Source organism: Elephas maximus, chromosome 6 (assembly GCF_024166365.1).
Source record: "Elephas maximus indicus isolate mEleMax1 chromosome 6, mEleMax1 primary haplotype, whole genome shotgun sequence".
NCBI classification, from domain to species: Eukaryota; Metazoa; Chordata; class Mammalia; order Proboscidea; family Elephantidae; genus Elephas; species Elephas maximus.
Window position 1 is genome coordinate 136,631,496 of NC_064824.1, and position 20,082 is coordinate 136,651,577.

At 48.5% G+C, this 20,082-nt stretch overlaps 1 protein-coding gene across 1 annotated transcript; it reads right to left on the reverse strand.

Moving 5' to 3' along the window:
* Window positions 1–10,950: 10,950 nt before the first annotated feature.
* On the reverse strand, window positions 10,951–14,585 carry ARL4C (ADP ribosylation factor like GTPase 4C). Its single transcript, XM_049888512.1, has one exon. It carries the CDS (start codon window positions 14,481–14,483, stop codon window positions 13,905–13,907), a length of 579 nt encoding a protein of 192 aa, XP_049744469.1. The 5' UTR covers window positions 14,484–14,585; the 3' UTR covers window positions 10,951–13,904.
* Window positions 14,586–20,082: the final 5,497 nt, after the last annotated feature.

Consider the following 20,082-nt stretch of genomic DNA (forward strand, 5'->3'; position numbering starts at 1 on the left):
GCTTGGTACGGTACAGGGTCAGGGAGAGAGAGGAAGACCCTCAACAAGATAGACCGACACAGTGGCTGGAATAATTGTGAGGACGGCACAGCACCAGGCAGTGTTCTGTTCTGTTGTATACAGGTTGCTATGAGTCAGAACCGACTTGATGGCACCTACCAGCTTACCAGCAACAATAACATGATGCTGAACAAGTTTCAGTAGAGCTTCCAGATTAGGACAGTCTAGAAAGAAAGCCCTGGCAATCTATTTCTGAAAAATCAGCCAGTGAAAACCCTATGTATTCCAATGGTCTGATTCTGTTGTGCATGGAATCCTCGTAAGTTAGGAGCCAAATTGAAGGCGGCTAACAACAACATGTCTGTCTTTCTGTCTTTATCTGTCTACCTGCCTACTACCTATCTACCTATCTATCTGTCTGTCTATCTGTCTGTCTGTCTGTCTGTCCATCCATCTGTCTGTCTAACTACCTAACTACCTATTTATCTACCCATCCATCCACCCATCCACCCACCCACCCACTCATCTACCCACCTACCTACCTACCTACCTACCTACCTACCTCTCTCTCTCTCTCTCTATTTTCAAGGCAAGAGGCTGATGCAGCCATGATGAACATACCTACCCCATAGTGCTTCACAGAGGATTAAATAAGTATTTAAAATACTTAATTCAGTGTCTAATATAAAACACTCCATAAATGGCAACGATTAATACTCTCTTAATTGTTTCTTTGGAGAAAATGAGCTGTGGGGAAAAGACTTGACGTTGAATAAAGTTCTCAGCTGTTGACTAAATCACACTCAGGTCATGCCACCCTCTTCTGGCCAGAATTTCCTTGGTCCCCAGTGGTAACTGTGGAACCAGGAGCAGAGAGCACTGCCCTGATCTGGGCCCAGTAAGATGGGTTTCAAGCTGATAGGGGCTGGTTGGCATAAAGGTGTGAAGAGACTCCTCTCACACTGAGGCTTTTGTGGGGAATGCTAAATGTTTTGCATGTCAAGTGTTGTTTATGGTGTGACTGGGAATTTTTAGCTGCAAGTTGCAGAAATTCCAAGTTGAGGGTGATTTGTTTTGTCATATAAGCACAAGTTCCAGATAAGGCTGCCCCAGGATTGGTTATTTCACCAGCTCAAGGACATCATCCCAGACCCAGCCAAGTTCCGGCCATGTTTCACCTCTGCCATCCTCAGTGTGTGGGCTGGCTCGTATCATGGTGTCAAGATGCCTGTAGCCACTCCAGGCATCACATCTTTATTCAGCTTAGTTCAGGGGCAACAAAGGAGAGCTATATGGCCTCTGTGTCTCTTTTTAAAACATAAGGATAGTTTCCCAAAAGCCCATCCACTCACCCCTCTCCAAGAAGCCTTTCCCTCCAGTCTTGTGGGTTAGAATCATGTCACATAACTCTTCCTAAGCAAATCACTAGCAAAAGGAATAGACTAACTTCGCAGTTCAGATCCAGCACTCTCCCTCCAAGGCCGGGGATAGGATCTCCTTCCCTGAACACTTAGTCATGAGGCAGAGGCTGTTCCCAAGGAAAATTAGGGTTCTACCAACAAGAAAGATGAAAGAGGAAGGGATCCATGTGGGTGACCACAAAGTCTGCTTCTGAGATCTTGACTCCAAATTGGACTCTTCAAGCCCTGATGGCATCATCCCAACCACACCCCCAAACAGATGCAGAAGAAGCAGAATGAAGACATAGACTGACTTTCAGGGGGAAGTGGCTGTTCTCAACACTTCTACTACAAAATCCTAACTCGATGGAAGCAAAGTGCTTCCAAAACAGACAACAACCCCAATTTGGGTTCCTGGAGGACCTGGTTTAGAAACCAGAGCAGAGTCCACACCAGGATTCCGATTATTCTCAGGATTTCAACTAGAGGAGGAATTTCCTGGGAAGAACTCTTTGGAGGGGACTCGAGGGCTGAGGAAGCTAAGAGAGGATCAAGGAAGAAGAGGCAGTGTCAGACAAGAAAGGCCGTTCTGAGGCAGCCCAGCATTGCAGAGTCCCAGGGCTGCAGGATGCCTGAGTCCTTAAACATGGAAGTAGATGTTAAAGGAGCCATTCTCTTAAGATGCCTCCATGTTGGATGTGGAGACTGGGGGAGACACAGGTGGGATCAGAAGTATTTGGGGCAAAGAGCGTTAGCCACCAGATACTTGTGCCTTCCAGAAAGCCTACCACAGATACCTCCACACGGACTTGGGCAGGACAGGAGAAAACGGAGGACAGGCTGTCTTCTTCAGCACATGAAGGCCCCAAGGAATCTCAGAAAAATGGAGCAGGATTTTGGAAGACTCACACTACACGTCACTTGTCATCAAGTCGATTTGATTCTGACTCATGGAAACCCCATGTGTGCAAAGGAGAACTGCTTGCTGCATAGGGTTTTCAAGGCTGTGGCCGTTTGAAAGCAGATCAACAGACCTCTCTTCCAAGGCACCTCTGGATGGGCTCAAACCACCAATTGTTTATTAGTAGTCAAGAGCTTAACTGTTTGTGCCACCCAGGGTCTCCTTGAGCAAAGGCTAAAAAGAGTAGAACTGCCCCACAGGGTTTCCAAGGAGCACCTGGTGAATTCAAACTGCTGACTTTTGGATACCAGCCAAGCTCCTAACCACTGTGCCACCAGGGCTCCCTAGAGTTCTTCCAATTGCAGGACGCACATATGTTTCACTCTTACCTTTATTCCAAGGCTGACGTGGCATGGAAAACAGATTTGGTTGAATTAATGATGTTCTCTTTGGTAAAGTCAAGCATATTTCACACCGAAGTCAAGCACCTGACTCAACAGTTTAGCCCTGTGTCACCATCTAGAATATACACCCTGTGAGGGCACAACTATGCTAGCAGTTGTCCTGGAACTGCTTGCTGGTGGGTGTCTCCACTCTGACGGATGCCGTCATTGAAGCTGATTTTCACAGCGTGTTTTATGGGATGACTACACCATCTCAGCACACATCAAACAGCAGAGCAACGCAGCATCTCATCTATGTAATAACAATGGATTCAAAAGTATATTTATGAAATAAGGTGTTGCAGTGGTCATTACTTAGCATGATGACTTTAAAATTATACATTGAAATTATTTGTTAGCTTTATGGGACATGGGCAGTTGAAATTAGTTGCACAGCAAACTAGTGTTTAAGGGAATAAAAAAACAACCATGAGTAACCATTAAAAAACAAACCCGTTGGCGCCGAGTCGATTCCGAGTCATAGCAACCCTGTAAGGACAGAGCAGAACTGCCCCGTAGAGTTTCCGAGGAGCAGCTGGTGGATTTGAGCCGCTGGCCTTTTGGGTGGCAGCTGAGCTCTTAACCACTCTGCACCCAGGGCTCCAGAGTAGCCATCGTTGTTGTGGACCGTAGAGTCGGTTCCGACTCATACCAACCCTATAGGACAGAGTGGAACTGCCCCATGGGGTTTCCAGGGCTGCACTCTTTATGGAAAAACCACCAGGTCTTTCTCCCACAGAGCTGCTGGTGGGTTCCAACTGTGACCTCTCGGTTAGCAGCCAAGTGTTTAACCACCGAACCACCGGGGCTCCTTAATGAAAGCTTTAAGGAGGCATATTTTCCCCACCAGTCGCTTCATGGAAACTTCCCTAAAGGTTCTATATCCAGACTCTCACAAGGAGAGATGTTTTCCTTTGGGATTTCTCCTTTGGCTGCTTCTCCATGAGTTGTTTTTTTTCTTCCTTCCAGCCTAGGAGCTTCTTTTGGTTACGTCTGAGAAGTTGCCCCAACTGTGGCCCTTGTGTGCTCCATTGTCTATATTAACATATGAGCGGCACCTGCAATTATGTATGGAGAAATACCGCCCAGCGGACCTCTGTCTGCATGTGGGTATGACCCTGAGTTTTCCTGTCAGTGACAAGGAAGAGGCAAGCCCAGGGCTCTCTCGTGCCTGCTCGTGAACGGAGTGAACAGAATGCCTCGGCCCTGGGGGCTGGCCTCCGGGGGGAGAAGGGGCCACAGCTGAAGTATGACAGGAGCTCCTGCCTGTGCCTGGACCTGCCTCGCTGGTATGCTGGTACGTGGTGCTGTCCCCCACACTACCTCACTTCTCTTTTGAACGCCCTGAGGGCCTGGCAGGGCAGGTACTCTCAGCTCATTGTGTAGTTGCCTTAGAGGTTAAATGACTCACTCAGGTCACATTCCAGAACGAAGGCCAATGCACCCACCCACATCCATTCCACTGCAGATATGAGTGCCGCAGCGGGTGCTACGATGAAAGCGCTCAGCTGCAAATGGAAGGGTTGGCAGTTCGAACCCACCAGATGCTGCGCAAGAAAAAAGACCTGATGGTCTGCTTCCGTAAGGATCACCGCCTTGGAAACCTAATGGGGCAGTTCTACTCTGTCCTATGGGGTCACCATGAGTCAGAATCCACTCGGCAGTAACTGGAATGAGACACAAACTTGCTATTGCAAAGGACTAAAAAAAAAAAAATTTGAGTGGGCTCCAAATCACGGTGACCTCATGTGTTCAGAGTAGGACTGTGCTTCACAGGGTTTTCAATGGCTGATTTTCAGGAAGTAGAGCACAGTGCCTTTCTTCCCACATATCTCTGTGTGGACTCGAACCTCCAACCTTTCAGTTAGTAGCTGAGCATGTTAACTGTTTTCATCACCCAGGGACTCCACTGAAAAGAGTATTGGGAATAAAATTACTCAAGGACAGAACCTGATACAGCATCGATGGTCATTTCCTAGACGTTTGGGTGTGTTCTCCAAGAAGGGAAGACAGGGCTCTGAGCTTCAGGTATGTGTGGGAGGGTGAGTTCTGGGGAGGGGGTGAAAGCTGGTGGCCTTTCTCGTATGGAGGGGTGGGGGGACCACCCAGATTGACAGCATAAACCCTCTGTCCCCTTCCTCCTAGATTCAGAGTTCCAGATTCCTTGAATGGTAGAACCTTTCCTGTCCCTTGGATCCCTGGTAGCACAGTGGTTAAGAGCTCAGGCTGCTAACCAAAAGGTCAGCAGTTCGAATCCACCAGCTGATCCTTGGAAACCCAATGGGGCAGTTCTACTCTGTCCTATAGGGCTGCTATGAGTCACAACTATGAGTCGGAATCCACTCCATGGCAACAGGTTTTTGGGTTTCCCGTCCCTTAAAGAGCCCTGGTTTCGCAGTGGTTAAGCTCTCGATTGCTAACTAAAAGGTTGGTGGTTCAAACCCCCCATCTGCTCCTCAGGAGAAAGATGTGGCAGTTTGCTTGTGTAAAGATTACAGCCTCGGAAACCCTATGGGGCAGTTCTACTCTGTCCCATAGGGTTGCTGTGAGTTGGAATTTACTCGATGGCAACCAGTTTGGTTTCGGGTTTTCCCATTCTAAGAGCAGCCGGTTTGTGGAGACTTGAGAGGCAAGTCTGTGAGTCCCAGGGCCCTGGGGGCTTCAATCTGGGCTCCACTCTCAACAGTGATGGCCCATGGAGGAGGTGACCCAAGTTTCTCTTTGCCTCTGTTTCCCCATCTGTAAGTGGGGATGAAAAAAAGCACCCTCTTGGGACTCTTGTGAGGAAAGAGTAAAATCAAGCATATAAAGCACTTAGCATGGTGCCCGGCACATAAAGTACTCGGCGAAAGTCAGCCGCGGCTGTTCTCGTGATTACGATACGGAACTTACAGGTCTCTGAAACGCGAGGAGGGAGAAGATATAAACCAAGCTTCACATTACTAGGCTTGGGTAGCTTTAATTAATAAAGGCAAAAGAAATACTCACCCCCTCAAACCAATGTTATAAATAAAACTTAAGAAACAGTATTTTTCTCCTATTCCTTTTCATGCCGTCATACTCTGTGTAGGATGAGAGTGACAGTCACTGTTTTATTTTCACTGTTGTTGTTGTTGTCATTGATGGCTGCTGTCAAGTCGGCTCCTGACTCATGGCAACCTCGTGCACAAAGGAACGAAGGACCCAGTTGTTGCCTGGCCCGTCATCATCCCCGTGATTAGTTGCAGACTGGACCATTGTGACCCATTGGGTTTTCACTGGCTGATTTTTGGAAGTAGATTGCCAGGCCTTTCTTCCCATTCTTAGTCTGGAAGCTCCACTGAAATCTGTTGAGCATCAAAGCAACATGGAAGCCTCCACTGACACACAGGTGGTGGCTGCACAAGAGGTGTATTGGCCGGGAATCGAACCCCAGTCTCTAGCATGGAAGGCAAGAATACTACCACCGAACCTCCAACGCTCAATTCACTCTCAGCAGGAACAGTTAATGTCCAGAGTTTCATACGAGGTGTTGTTGTTAGGTGCCAGGCCCGGTCCTGCGTCATCCTCACTATCGTTGCTGTGGTTGAGCCCATCGCTGCGGCCACCGTGTCAATCCATCCTGTTGAGGGTCTTCCTCTCTTCTGATGACACTCTACTTGACCAAGCATTCTTATAAGGTGGTACCATTCAAAGAAAGCCACTTCATATTCTGGAAACATAGGTGGAGTTAAACCACATAGCCCTTTTATTCTCACTTCTCATCTTGGGAGAGAAACCTTTTGCCACTTTCTCAGAAAACTTCAGATGCTGGTTTCCTCTCAGAAATGGACACAGCCCCACTCACAGTTCAGAACTTGTGCAACAAATGTATAAAGTGCTCCAACTTGGCCTTGTGCAAATTCTGATTTTTAAAAGGTTTCAACTCCCCAGAAAGAGGTGAAAGAAGTCCACTGTTTTGAGGATAAGTTTTTTACTGGGTTTCTGGGTGATCATGTATGAGACAACAGAATGGGGTGCGGGGAGGAGGGGAATGTCTTCCTATCAGATAAGGTGGCGAATTGGTTTCCTGGCAGGCAAATGGCAAGCTGTGGGCATTAGCCCTGCAGGTGGGAAGGGGGAGGTTAGCTGGGCGGGAAGAGGGTTGTTGGATCAAAGGCCATCCTGCTCTGGGTTGGTTGTCTTTGTACTTTTTTCTTCATATGGGATCTTTTATCGCCTACTCCCTGCACATTATTTTTTTTTTAATTTTTTTATTATACTTTAGATGAAGGTTTACAGAGCAAACTAGTTTCTCATTAAAGAATTAATACACATATTGTTTTGTGACATTGGTTGCCAACCCCATGACATGTCAACACCCTCCCCTTCTCCACCCTGGGTTCCCCATTACCAGCTTTTCTGTCCCCTCCTGCCTTCTTGTATTCCCCCTGGGCTAGTGTGCCCATTTAGTCTTTTTTTTTTTTTTTTTTTAATGCACCTGTCTAATTTTTGGCTGAAGGGTGAACCTCAGGAGTGACTTCATTACTAAGCTGAAAGGGTATCCAGGAGCCCTACTCTCAGGGTTTCTCCAGTCTCTGTCAGACCAGTGAGTCAGGTTTTTTTTTTTTTTTTTTTGGTGAGTTAGAATTTTGTTCTACATTTTTCTCCAGGTCTGTCTAGGACTGTCTACTGTGATCCCTGTAAGCACAGTCAGTGGTGGTAGCTGGGCACCATCTAGTTGTGCTGAGCTCAGTCTGATGGAGGCTGTGGTAGATGTGGCCCGTTAGTCCTTTGGACTAATCTTTCCCTTGTATCTTTGGTTTTCTTCATTCTGCCTTACTCCAGAAGGGGTGAGACCAGTGGGGTATCTTTACTGGCCACTCACAAGCTTTTAAGATCCCAGATGCTACTCACCAAAGTAGAAAGTAGAAGAACATTTTCTTCATAAACTGTGTTATGCCAATTGAGCTAGATGATCTCTGAGACCATGGTCCCCACAGCCTTCAGTCCAGCAATTTGGTCCCTCAGGAAGTTTGGTTGTGTTTGTGGAGCTTCCATGACCTTGCCTTGGACAAGTTGTCTCTGCATATAATTTTTTCCTTCCTTACTCCTACCTAAATGTGACATCAAAACAGTCTATGATGCTGGTTACAGGACTGTTGCGAGAGCCCAAGTTCTGGAGACAAAACGTAAGGGCACAAGACAAGGCAAGATGGCCTATGGCCTATCCGAAAACCTTACAAATGAAGAACAAAACCTTTTGGGCAACCCTCAGATGGGGGGAGATATGGTAGTTGCTTAGGACTAAAGTGAGCCCCCTCAGTTGCCGGAGTCAGAGTGACGTGGCCATTTGCGGTTACATTTCTGGGGAACTTTAAATGAGCCTTGTCGTCCAAGCATCAGCTCTCACCTGGTTCCCTGAGGAGCTTTTTGTCTAAGTTGCACCATAACGCAAGGATCTCAGCTTTGGTTTCTAATATTTTTACTGACATGGAATAGCAATGGTCCCTAAATTGCTTTTCAAACAAATTTTCAGGTTTTAGTACTTAGAAGTGAGGATGGCTAGACGTCATCCCACCTACTTTGGACATGTTATCAGGAGGGACCTGTCCTTGGAGAAGGACATCGTGCTTGGTAAATTAGAGGGTCAGCAAAAAAAAAGGAAGGCCCTCAATGAGATGGATTGACACAGTGGCTGTAACAATGGGCTCAAACATAGCAACGACTGTGAGGATAGCGCAGGACCAGGCAGTGTTTTATTCTGTTGTACAAATGGTCGCTATGAGTTGGAACCAACTTGATAGCACCTAATGATAACAAGTACTAAAAAAATAGCATCTGTGCCATTTTGATGTCATCTAGCTTATAAAAATTACCCCCTGCGGCCATATGAATAATAAAGCCAAGACTTGCTCATTTTTAAAGGAAAGCTCTAAGCCCACAAACATTTTTAACAACATGTAAGTTTCAACGTCCTTCTACCAAGTCATAAAAATGATTTATTTGACATTAGTGATCTTGAAGAATGATATTAATGTCTTTGTTTGAATTCAAATACCTAATGGAAAATAATCATTTATTTCACATAATGCCCGTCTTAAAGTTTACAAACGAAGGTAATCAACACTAATTAATTCATTCAACAATTATCTGTTGCGTGCCTACCATACACTCAACATGGTGTCAGGCAAAAGCTGTCGCGGAGGGGCATACAGACTAGTGATGTGGGATGTATGAGAGTAACCAGTTCAAGAGTCTGTTGTTATTTTTCTAAGTTGCTGTTGAGTCGATTCTCACTCAGAGCGACCCCATGCGTGTCAGAGTAGAATTGCTCCGTAGGGTTTTCAAAGCTGTGGTCTTTCAGAAGCAGGTCTTTCAGGCCTGTCTCCCCAGGTGCCTCTGGGTGCGTTCGAACAGCCAACCTTCCAGCTAGTAGTCAAGGGTTTAACCCTTTGCGCCACCAGAGACTAAACTTGACATCTGACCTGGCTTCGCACAGCTTTGGGTGAGAAGACCACGCAGGATGACCCTGGATTCTAGAACGGCTTGTTTGACTGCACTCCTACTGAGCCAGGAGCCAGCAGCCTCAGTTCCAGCAGGACGAGGATTCCAAGAGTGTGGATGAAGGGAGGTTGTACCAATCTAATATGAAGCCCTGTGGTGAAGTTAAATTATCTTTTATCCCATATACTGTTAATAACCAAAAACCAGCTTTGTTGCCTTCGAGTTGATTCCAACTCATAGTGACTCTATAGAACAGAGTACAACACCCCCATAGGGTTTCTAAGGAGTGGCTGGTAGATTCCAATAGCTGACATTTTGGGTAGCAGCCAAGGTCTTAACCACTGTGCCACCAGGGCTCCATATTGTCAATAACCAATAACGATAACGATAGAGGCTAAAGTTATGGAGCACTCGCTATGTGCCAGGCACCAGTGTAAGCACGTTACGTGTGTTATCATTGTATTTCAACCTCCCAACAACCTTTATGAAGCCCACTTTACATATGGGGAAACTGAGGCTCAGAGGCTAAGAAATATGAGTAAGATCACAGGGACTCAAGCATTTGAGTCAGAATTTGAAACTGGATCTTTTAGACCCCAGAGATGGTGTTAAACCCACCCCAAAACCCATTGCTTTTGAGTGGGTTCTGACTCATAGCCATCCTATAGGACAGAGTAGAACTGCCCACAGGGTTTCCAAGGCTATCATCTTTACGGATGCAGACTGCCACGCCTTTCTCCCACTGAGCATCTGGTGGGTTTGAACCACCAATCTTTTGGTTAGCAGCTGAGTGTTTCACCACTGCACCTCGAAGGCTCCTTATTGGGGTATAAAGCATCACTTAATGGCTATTAAGAGTGTTGATATCTACCAAGAGCCTCCATATGCCACACGCTGCATGTGTCGAAGGTTCCATTGATTCCGGCCCAATCATTTCCCCTCTGGAAAGTAGACCTCTTATCAACGGCATATACAGGGCATGGTGGTTATACTACCCCTACCACGGAGAGAAATTAAAGCATAGAGCACTTCTGTTGGGCTCCAAAGTAACACACGTATCCTGGATTTTGAGTGGAGGAGCACAGCCAAGCCACGGAGCAGCTTCGCAATTACTAATGTTGCCATATTAGTGCATAGATATTTCCAATTTCATACAATCGGGTAGTATTTCTAAAGTAATTAAAAATTCATGACCCTTTTAACAAATGAAGGCGTTGAGGACAGGATGGTCATTGAGGCCCATTTTCCCAAAGAACTGCTGATGACTACCAGCAAGCACCCAGTAAGGGGGCCAGGCATGAACCCCAGCATTTGAGGCCTCTAAGTTCTCCAGTGAGGGTAAGCTACACACTAAAATAAAAAAAACTCGTGTTGTTGTTAGTTGCCGTTGAGTCAATTCTGGCTCCTGGTGACCCCATGTGTGCAGAATAGGACTTCTCCATAGGGGTTTTCAAGGGCGTAACCTTTTGGAAGCAGATTGCCAGGCCCTTCTTCCAAGGTGCCTCTGGGTGGGATCCAACCACCAACCTGTTGGCTAGAGTTCGAGCGCTTAGCCATGTGTGCCACCCACCCACCTAAAACCAAAAAATTTGGTGTCAAAAAAATTGATACAACCCTAGAACCAGGTAGACCCTCCAAGACCCTTTTGTGAGCCATGCCCCTACTCAGCAAAGGAGGCTTAGTGAATAAACACAATCCATTAAAAAAAAAAAAATCCATAAAAAAGTCCCCAAGTGTTTGATTGTATAAATAATTTATTTCTGTTCACAGCATCATGTATGCATTACAAAAGGGAACGGAAACCAAGGAGGAGGATGATCAGGACAGAGAGTTACAGCAGGAGAAATGAAAAACGAGACCAGAAGACCAAGTCCCAACACCGTGACAGAGAGTTTGGGAAGAGGGTTTTTCTGAAACAAAACTGGTCTCCCCGTATCTGCTAGAAAACATTTCAGAAGCTCACTTGGGGAGGCCAACTTCGTCTCTGGGAAACCCATTCATTCTCCAAAGAGCAGAAGGCATTAACACATCACTGATGGATATGTCAGGGGACTCCCCCAGGGTGACCACGCCAAGGTGGTACTCTGTGCTTCCTCTGTTTGGTCAGAGACGAAACGGGCCGTAATTAGGTCACACATTAGAGAAATCAACTGAGACTCTTGACTATTAGCTGATACACCACAGAGTTTTACTTTACTGCACAATAACTAACGGCTGACTGCACCCTTAAGTATTGATAATGCAAAACACAAAAACCAGCTCCCATTATTTGAAAAGCATGATGGGATTTGAAACAGTGATCTTGAACCGAAGGCTTGTTAGCACGAGAAGGTTACAGTATTTGGCATCTGCAATCTCACAAAATAAATAGATTCTTCTCTCAATAGTGTGGAGCTACCAAAATGTCAAAGTGCTTAATTGTTGCATGTGAGGAAAATAAAAGAAGATGGGTTTTTTTTGTTTGTCTTGTTCTATAATCCTATACAGAGTCCTCAGATGATGGGACCAGCCCATTTAGAAATCAGTGAATACGCTGTTGATATGTCAACTGGAATCTTGCAGGCTTTTCAACACGGCTTAGCTAGATTTTCTCTACTGAGTGTCTACAAAAAGACCAGCATCGGAGGGGTATCAGACACACCAACAAAAGAGAAGGAATACGGGTTGCTAGGTTTCTTCTTTGAAAATATGTCATAGAAGAATTGGGTTTCAAGCAGAAAGCAGAACTTCTATCTGATTCTTAAAGGAACTTGCTGAGAGCAATGGACAATAGGGATGGGCTTAAAATTTAGCTAACTCACATGCATGGCATGGTCATGTCCAATTTCCACAGTCCTCCTTCGTAAGAAATGTGTAACAGCGTGTATGGGGTGGGGTGGGGGGAACCATAATTCTACCAGTAAGCATGGATTCAAAGAGGAAATCAAAATCAAACCATGAGCTTAAGTTTCCCTTTTGATTCTGTGTTTCTGGGTAAATGAGAGCTCTGCAAACCAAGACTCAGTCCCGATTATAAAGGATTTCTTTAAATTACATCATTAAAAAATATGTATTTAACTCTTCTTTCACTTGATCTATTTTCCAAAGCCCCTTTCAAGTAAACTGTGAAGTGCTTGAGCCGTAGCGACCATGACGTCACAGGCTTTCTTTTATCTCAAGCACTCACTGTTGTTTGCATTTGGCCAAGGTGCTGGCTGGCTACCAGGCAGGCCAGATCACCCAAGAATGGATTAGGACGGACCCACCTCATCCTTGTGCTTTTCCTCCGCTTTTAAACCCATGCAACGAGGTCGCCTTTTGCAGTAAGGTGGGGTTTTATTTTTTGGTGCATGACATCAAATACTCTGAGACATTTTGAATGAAATACTTAAACTGGGTAGGCCACAATGAGCCAAATTAGAAATCCGAACAGGTCGCCACTTGCATCGTAAAGGGATATAAAAGGGCAGAGCAAAGTCTTTTTTCCTAAGGTGAATATTTCTAAGGTGAATTTCCATTTGTAAAAGTTTTTTTTTTTTTTTAACATGTCTGAAAACCCACCATCACGCGGTTCGCATGACAAGAGACATCCCTTGCAAAAACCATCTTGCAATTCAGCACACATCTGCAGCTGGTGTGCTCATACAAACCCATCAGTAGGCGAAGAGAATTTAAAATTCCGTACATATGGGTCTAAGCCTTTATGCCCATCACACAGTAAAGGGGGGCGGGGGCCTGTAGCGCACACCCCATCCGGCATTTATGTCAGGAGCCTTACCCTTTAAACACCTTTAACTACCCTGCAAACAGTAAATGCAGCGTTGCCACCACCTCCAACAGTTCTGCTGTTGTTTTTTTAAATTTTTATTGGTTTCTTTGTGTGACAATGACCTACACATGGTCCAAACCATCTGGAGGATGTCTGATTCCAGGCTGAAACGCAGTCCTCACCAAACTGGTCTTCTGTAGCCACCACAAAGCACCAGGAAAGGGACATTGCTGAGGCCATTCGGCCATTCCCTAGCCCAGGCTAGCGCAGTGTCAGTGCCTCGGGCTGCTGCAACGAACCAGCCTGTTCTGATGGCCCAAGCCACCACCTCCTCTGGGCCCAGAGCGGGACCAAAGGAATTTCAACAGGGGCCTGCCCTGTGACATAAAATTAATCACATCCCACAGCCCATGAATGCAAGGCGCCGCTGTCCCCCAGCACCACCCAGCGCCAACAAGCCACTCAGGTGGGTACCCCGAGGGTTCCAGGAACTGCATACCTCAGGAGACGCACAGGTGCAGTTCCCCCAGTGGGGGCGGGGCAGCCTGAACTTCTGGCCCTGCTGGGGTTGGAGGAAATCGCTTTTGTTCCTGGCATCTGAGCATTCCAGTTGGGGCCGTGAGGGCAAACAGCAAGACCTGCGCTCCGCTCCCCACCGGTGTCCCCGCCGTTTCTGCCCGAGGTGGGGGGGAGGGGGCTCCCCACCCCATCTGAGGCTCTGGTGTTCAGACAAAAGGTCCCTTCAGCTGGGAATGGGGGCAGGCCGGCCAGTCAGCCTTCACGCCCGGGTTCTGGGTGCAGAGATTCCGTTTGAAAAATTCGAAGCATCGCTTTGGTTCGCTGTCTTTGTTCGCGGGCGCGGGTTCTCGCTCCCCCATCCATCCATTCATTCATTCATTTCTGACTCACTCGCTCCCTCCTCGCTCCCAGGCCCCGCCGTCGGCGCTTTACCGCTTCTTCTTCTGCTTGAGGGACTTCCTGCGTTTCAGGATCATCTCATAGAGCTTGTCCATGCCCTCGGTGAGGCCCTCGCCGATGATGGCGCACGCCGGCTGGACGTGGTAGGTGGTGGCCGGGATCAGCTCGTGCAACGCCAGCTGCTTCTCGATCTCGGCCACCGGCAGCGACTTGGGCAGGTCCTGCTTGTTGGCGATGACCAGCAGCGGCGTGCCCTGGTTCTCGGCGAACTTGGTCACCTTGTGCAGCTCCGTCTTGGCCTCCTCCAGCCGGTCCACGTCCACCGAGTCCACCACGTAGATAATGCCGTCCGTGCAGCGGCTGTAGGACTTCCACAGCGGCCGCAGCTTCTCCTGGCCGCCCACGTCCCAGAAGTGGCAGCTGATGCCCTTGGCCGTGCCGTTGCTCAGTTTGATCTTCTCGGTATTGAAGCCGATAGTGGGCACCGTGTTCACGAACTCGTTGAACTTGAGCCGGTAGAGCACCGTGGTCTTGCCGGCCGAGTCCAAACCCAGCATGACGATGTGCAGGGACTGGAAGGCCGAGATGTTGGAGGAGATGTTGCCCATGGCTCCTGGCTGCAGCGCCGGCCACTGCGGCTGCGGCGGGAGGGCGCCGCCCCCGAGCAGTCACGGCGACGCGACCCGGCACCTGGGCCGCCTGCCCCGGCGCCTGGCTGCGCGCTCACACCTCGCGCTCCCCGCGCCCGGGGCCGGGCTCGCGGCCGCCGGGCATCGCGTCCCGCGGGGCTTTGTCTCCTGCCGAGCTGCGGCAGACTCGGCGGCCCGGAGGGAGGGCGCGCGGGCGGCTCCCCGGGCGGCTCCTCCCCGCGCCCGCTCCGCCGCCGGGCTCTCGGGGTCCGCGCCGCTGGGCGCCTGAGGCTGGGGCGGCGCTGAGCGGGCCTCCCACTCCGGCTCCGGGCGCGCCTCGGAGGCGCAGGCGGGCGCGGGCTTCCCCGGCGTCGCTGCCGCGCGGCCGCCTCGCTGTCCCCGCAGTCCCCGCGCCGCCGCGGCCGCCAGCCTGCACTGGGGAGGCCGGCCAGCCAGGCCCCGCCCCCGGTCCCGAGACCCCGCCCCGGTCCCGCCCCGAGACCCTCCCCGCCCCGCCCATGGGCGCGCACCGCCGACCTTTTCGCGCGCTTCTTCGCGTTCAAAAGCCTCTGCGCCTCCCGCCGCAGCGCGCAGACGGTGCCCCGGGCGCCTGGTCCTCCCCACCCCGGACACAGCGTGCAGATATAGCGCTGCCTTCCTGGCCAGGGGCCCGGAGTGCGCAGGGAAGGGCAGCGTCCACCCAAGGGCAGGGGGCGCGCCGGGCGGGGCAGAGGTGCCCCTGAGGGGTTGGGGCGCTAGGGCCAGGTTACCCCGCAACCGAAAATCCGACCCCTAGGTGAAGGGGAAAGGAGCCTGCACTGCACCCAGGCCGCGCCCCTACCTGGGGGCTTTCCCACCTCCACCTGGCCCCGCTGACCTCCCTAATTCCCAAACTAGCTTACCTGCCCAAGCCCCAGGGGACCCCACTGGACACTAAGTTATTCCTATGTGGGTGGCAGAGGTCCGGCATTTGTTTTGTTGGCCGCGATGGAGGCGTAAGGTGACCCACCTGTCCCCATGTTACTCAGGTAACTCACCTGCCCCAGGCAGCTTCCTTGACTGGCTTATTTTGTCCCCACCAGCCTTGCTGACATCCCAGGGCGAATGTTAGCATCTCGGAGAGCAGCCCCTGCCACCCAGCTTTGAGAACTGAGAATCAGCGGCTCCTGGGGTGAACCCCTCCCCAGGAAGCGCTCCAGGCTCCGGCGTGCCTGGGGCTCTGAATGTATTTGGGGTCTGAAACAAAATCTGTCCGTAGGTGGGAGTCAGAGGCAGCGTGGGTTACAAACACCTAGGCTGGCTCCCTGTACTCCACCTTCCAGCACCCCAATTCAGTGGGTTTATTCTGGCTTGTGGCCACCTTCCATGGGTGTAGAGGCACCCAAGACTGCGTTATTGATGACACCAGAGCTGGCCTGGAGCTGTTGGTGAGGAGAGGAGAGCCGACCAGCCACAGGATGGACTTTCATATCCTTCCACCTCCCAATTTAGGAGGCAGAAGCAATGGAAATGGGGTAAAGGGGGAAGGAAATTATAACCATTTACAGATTTTTTTTTAAATGATTTTATAGAAATGCTTTACCACCTAATTTTTACAAGCTATGAGTGGTGCATGCAAATGGTTGATGCACTAGGCTGCTAACCCAGAGGTTGGAGGTTAGAGTTTACCCAGAGGAACTGAGGAAGAAAGGCCCGGCGACTTACTTCCCCCTAATCAGCCACTGAAAAGCCTATGGAGCACAGTTCCACTCTGGCACACATAGGTTCTCCATTAGTGGGAATGGGCTCGATGGCAACTGGTTTATGATAAAATATGTGATTTTTTTTATTGGTACCCAAACGTATGAGAAGACAGTATCTATAGAAGCAAAAGACCTGGATCCACGGCCCAGCCCATCCTTGGAATTCTTGGGGAAGCAGTGGAATCACCTGCCTTCCACAGTGGGCCCAAGGACTGGAACCGAGATGTCAGGGCTGACAACGGCCTAGTGGGTCATTCCCACAGATGAGGAAACCAAGGCCCAGGACACTTGAGACTTTTGCCAAGGTGGAGTCTAGGTCCAGGTTGCCTGGCTTCAAGACCAATGGTATTATACCAAGCAACAGCTCTCTCCCTCACTCCACACCCTGCCCCCAAGGCCGTTCAATTTAATAGAGAATACAGTTGTAAGCAATCTGAGTTCAGTGTAAAAGACAGAACTCCAGCTCAAATTAACTTGGACAAAAATGGACATTTATTCACTGACATAATTGAAAATTTCAGGATTAGAGTTCTCTTCAGGCATGGCTGGATCCAGGAGCTTGAAAGAAGTCTTTAGGATAGGTCTTTCTCTCTCTGTCTTCTTTCCTTCATGTTGATTCTTCTTCCTACTGGTACCCCTAGACTCACATCCTTGTTTTAGATCCTAGAAGAAAAAAGGTGCATTTCTTTTCTAACAACTCAAACAAAAGCCTGGAGCAATTGTTCGGCCCATCCAGAATGATGGTACCCACTGACTGACGCAGCCCAGGGGCTCAAATTGGGGAGGGGGTGGCTCCCCAAAGAAGAATCAGGGATCTGCTGCCAAAAGGGCTAGTGATGCTAAGGACACACAAATAACGAATGACAGCGTCGTTTACAATGATGTCGTTTCAGTTAACGGGAACCCTGGGAAAACGGAATTTTGTGTTCTTGGAGTGACTTTCTTAGCTGTCTTCAAGGTGCTTTCTTCCTTCTCTTTCTTCTTTGCCTCAGACAGAGCCTAGGCTGAGCCCCAGCCCAACGTGGGTTTTGATTAGTAGCCTGAGAATGGAGCAGGGTATTCGGAAAGGGCTAGACCAACCCGGAGGGGGCAGTGAGTGGTTCACTGGTAGAATTGTTGCCTTCCATCTGGGAAACCTGGGTTTGATTCATGGCCAACACACCTCAAGCGCAGCTGCCACCCATCTGTCATTGGAGACTTGCATGTTGCTGTGATGCCGAACAGTCTCAGCAGAGCTTCCACGTTAAGACAGATTTAGAAAGAAAGATCTGGTAATCTACTTCTGAAAAGCAGCCAGTGAAAACCCTATGAATCACATCGGTCTGATCCTGTTGTGTGTGGGGTCATCACAAGTTGGGAGATGCCATGAGTCAGGGTCACCATGAGTCAGGGCCGACTCGCTGGCAGCTAACAACAATGAAGATCAGGCTGGAGCCCTCTCTTGTTTCAAATGTATTTGTTCTGGTCCCCACAAGTGACCTTAAGGAAGGAGCCCCTTACATCTGCCCCCAGTCAAGTCTGCATTTATTTTAGGAATAAAAAAATCAAAACCCAAACCTGTTGCTGAAGAGTCAATTCCGACTCATACTGACCCTATAGTACAGAGTAGAACTGCCTCATAGGGTTTCCAAGGAGTGGCTGGTGGGTTTGAAGTGCTGACCTTTTGGTTAGTAGTCAAGCTCTTAACCACTCTGCCGCCAGGGATCCATTTTAAGAATAAAAAGTGGGAGGGAAATGTTTTAGTAAAACATCTGATGTGTTTTCTTCCTGCTCTACTGACTACTGCCAGCACCCTCAGTGGTTGTGACTGGAGCCCCACCATTTTGCATCCCCGTGATTGGGTCTAGCAGTAAGGGGTTGTCTGTTGTCCGGTAGAAAAAGCAGATTTCATAGAAATTAATAGAGCCTTCTAGCACAGAGCCATTAAACAGCAACACACCATAATTGAATGACAATCACTCATTCTACATTCTAATTTCCCTCACCAGGTGATAAGTTGATTTAAGCATTGATAATTTAACTTCTAGCACATAAAAATGTCATTCAGCTGAGTCAACTAGTAACTTTCCTACGAATATGAATTTCAATTGAAAGATGCTGGAATTATGAAAAGGAATGTGTTTGTCACCATTTGACACAAGCAAGGCTCACTTGGCACCTATTTCTCCATGGACATGACATTGTGGCTAATGGCCTGGGCAGTATTGGTAGAATGGGTGGTGCCATTTGTTTCTACACCATGTTCTAGCCTTGTGGCAGCAGCCATCTTGTTGTTTCTCAAGTTCCCCACCTCTAAGAGGTAGAGGGTCAGCGAAAAAGAGGAAGACCCTCAACGAGATGGATTCACACAGTGGCTGCAACAATGGGCTCAAGCATAATGATTGTGAGGATGGCCCAGGACTGGGCAGTGTTTCACTCTATTGTACACAGGGTCCCTTTGAGTTGGAAGCAACCGAATGGTACCTCACAACAACAACAACAAAAAAAACCAAACCCACTGCCATCGAGTCTATTCCGACTCATAGCGACCCTAGAGGACAGAGTAGAACTGCCCCATAGAGTTTCCAAGGAGCGCCTGGTGGATTTGAACTGCCAACCTTTTTGTTATCAGCTGTAGCTCTTAACCGCTACACCACCACGATTTCTACCTAACAACAACAACAAAAAACACAACAACCTCTAAAATGAATCTAACGTGTGATAGTTGTAAAGACTGAGTGAAATAATGTATATAAGGTGTTGGCATATTTCCTGGCACAGAGTAAGTGCTTGGTTCACTATACTTAGCTTTTATAACTGCGAAGACACCAGGTTTAGAATGTATGTTGTTGTTGGTGTCAGTTGCCATCAAGTCAACGCTGACTCGTGGAGACCCTTCGTACAACAGAACAAAATACCGCCCCATTCTGCATCATCCTTTCAATCACCACCACGTTCAAGGCCGTCGTTGCGACTACAGTGCAATTCCGTTTCGCCGTGGGTCTTCCTCACCAGTCTTGGTCCTCTGCTTCAGCAAACGTGACGTTTTCCTCCGTGACTGATCCCTCCTGGTGCTGTGTCCAAAGAAAGCAAGTCAGACAATGTTCTGTTCTGCTCCATACAGGTTGTCAATGACTACATTTTCAGAAGTAGATCTCCAGGCCTTTCTTGCTAGTCTATCTTCTGAAACCTGTCCACCATGGGGGACCCTGCTGGTGTTTGAAATGCCTGTGGCATAGCTTCCAGCATCACAGCAACTTGCAAGCCACCACAATAGGACAAACTGACAGACGGGTGGTGGTTGTAACCAGTCTAGTCCTTTAAACAGTGATGGCCGCCCAATTGGCACGTATTCCACCAAGTAGAAATTATTGACTGCACTGCTCCACTTTCTTCATTTGCATTAATCAGAATAAGACATTCTCAAAGGATGGTGTGCACCTATGTCCTGCCTGAGACAGACTTCACTTCCAGCAGCAGTGATATTTCAGCTCCTCTCCCCTCTATTCTGCGTGAGATGGCTTTACACCCGGAGAGGAGCTCAATTCGTTCAAGTAAACAGAACGCAGTAATTTGGCAGTGGTTTTGAAATTGCATTCTAATATATTCTCTCTCTCTCTCTCTCTCTTGCTCTCTTTTTTTTTTTTCCTGCAGGGGCATAGAAGTAAAATATGCCACCAGTTAAAAGAACTAGGGGGAATCTAGAGAATAGAGCCATAGATAGCATTGTTACTATCTCTGCTTTCAAAAGGTTAATGGGATGAAAATGCAAGGGTGAGTGTCCCATCCATATGCGCCAAGGATAAATATCAGAACGCGAGCCTGTGTGCCCACAAGCATGCTGTAAGTGTGTGATT

Coding starts and splice junctions, on each gene's coding strand:
- ARL4C (XM_049888512.1), bottom strand. CDS start 14,483: ATGGGCAACATCTCCTCCAACATCTCGGCCTTCCAGTCCCTGCACATC.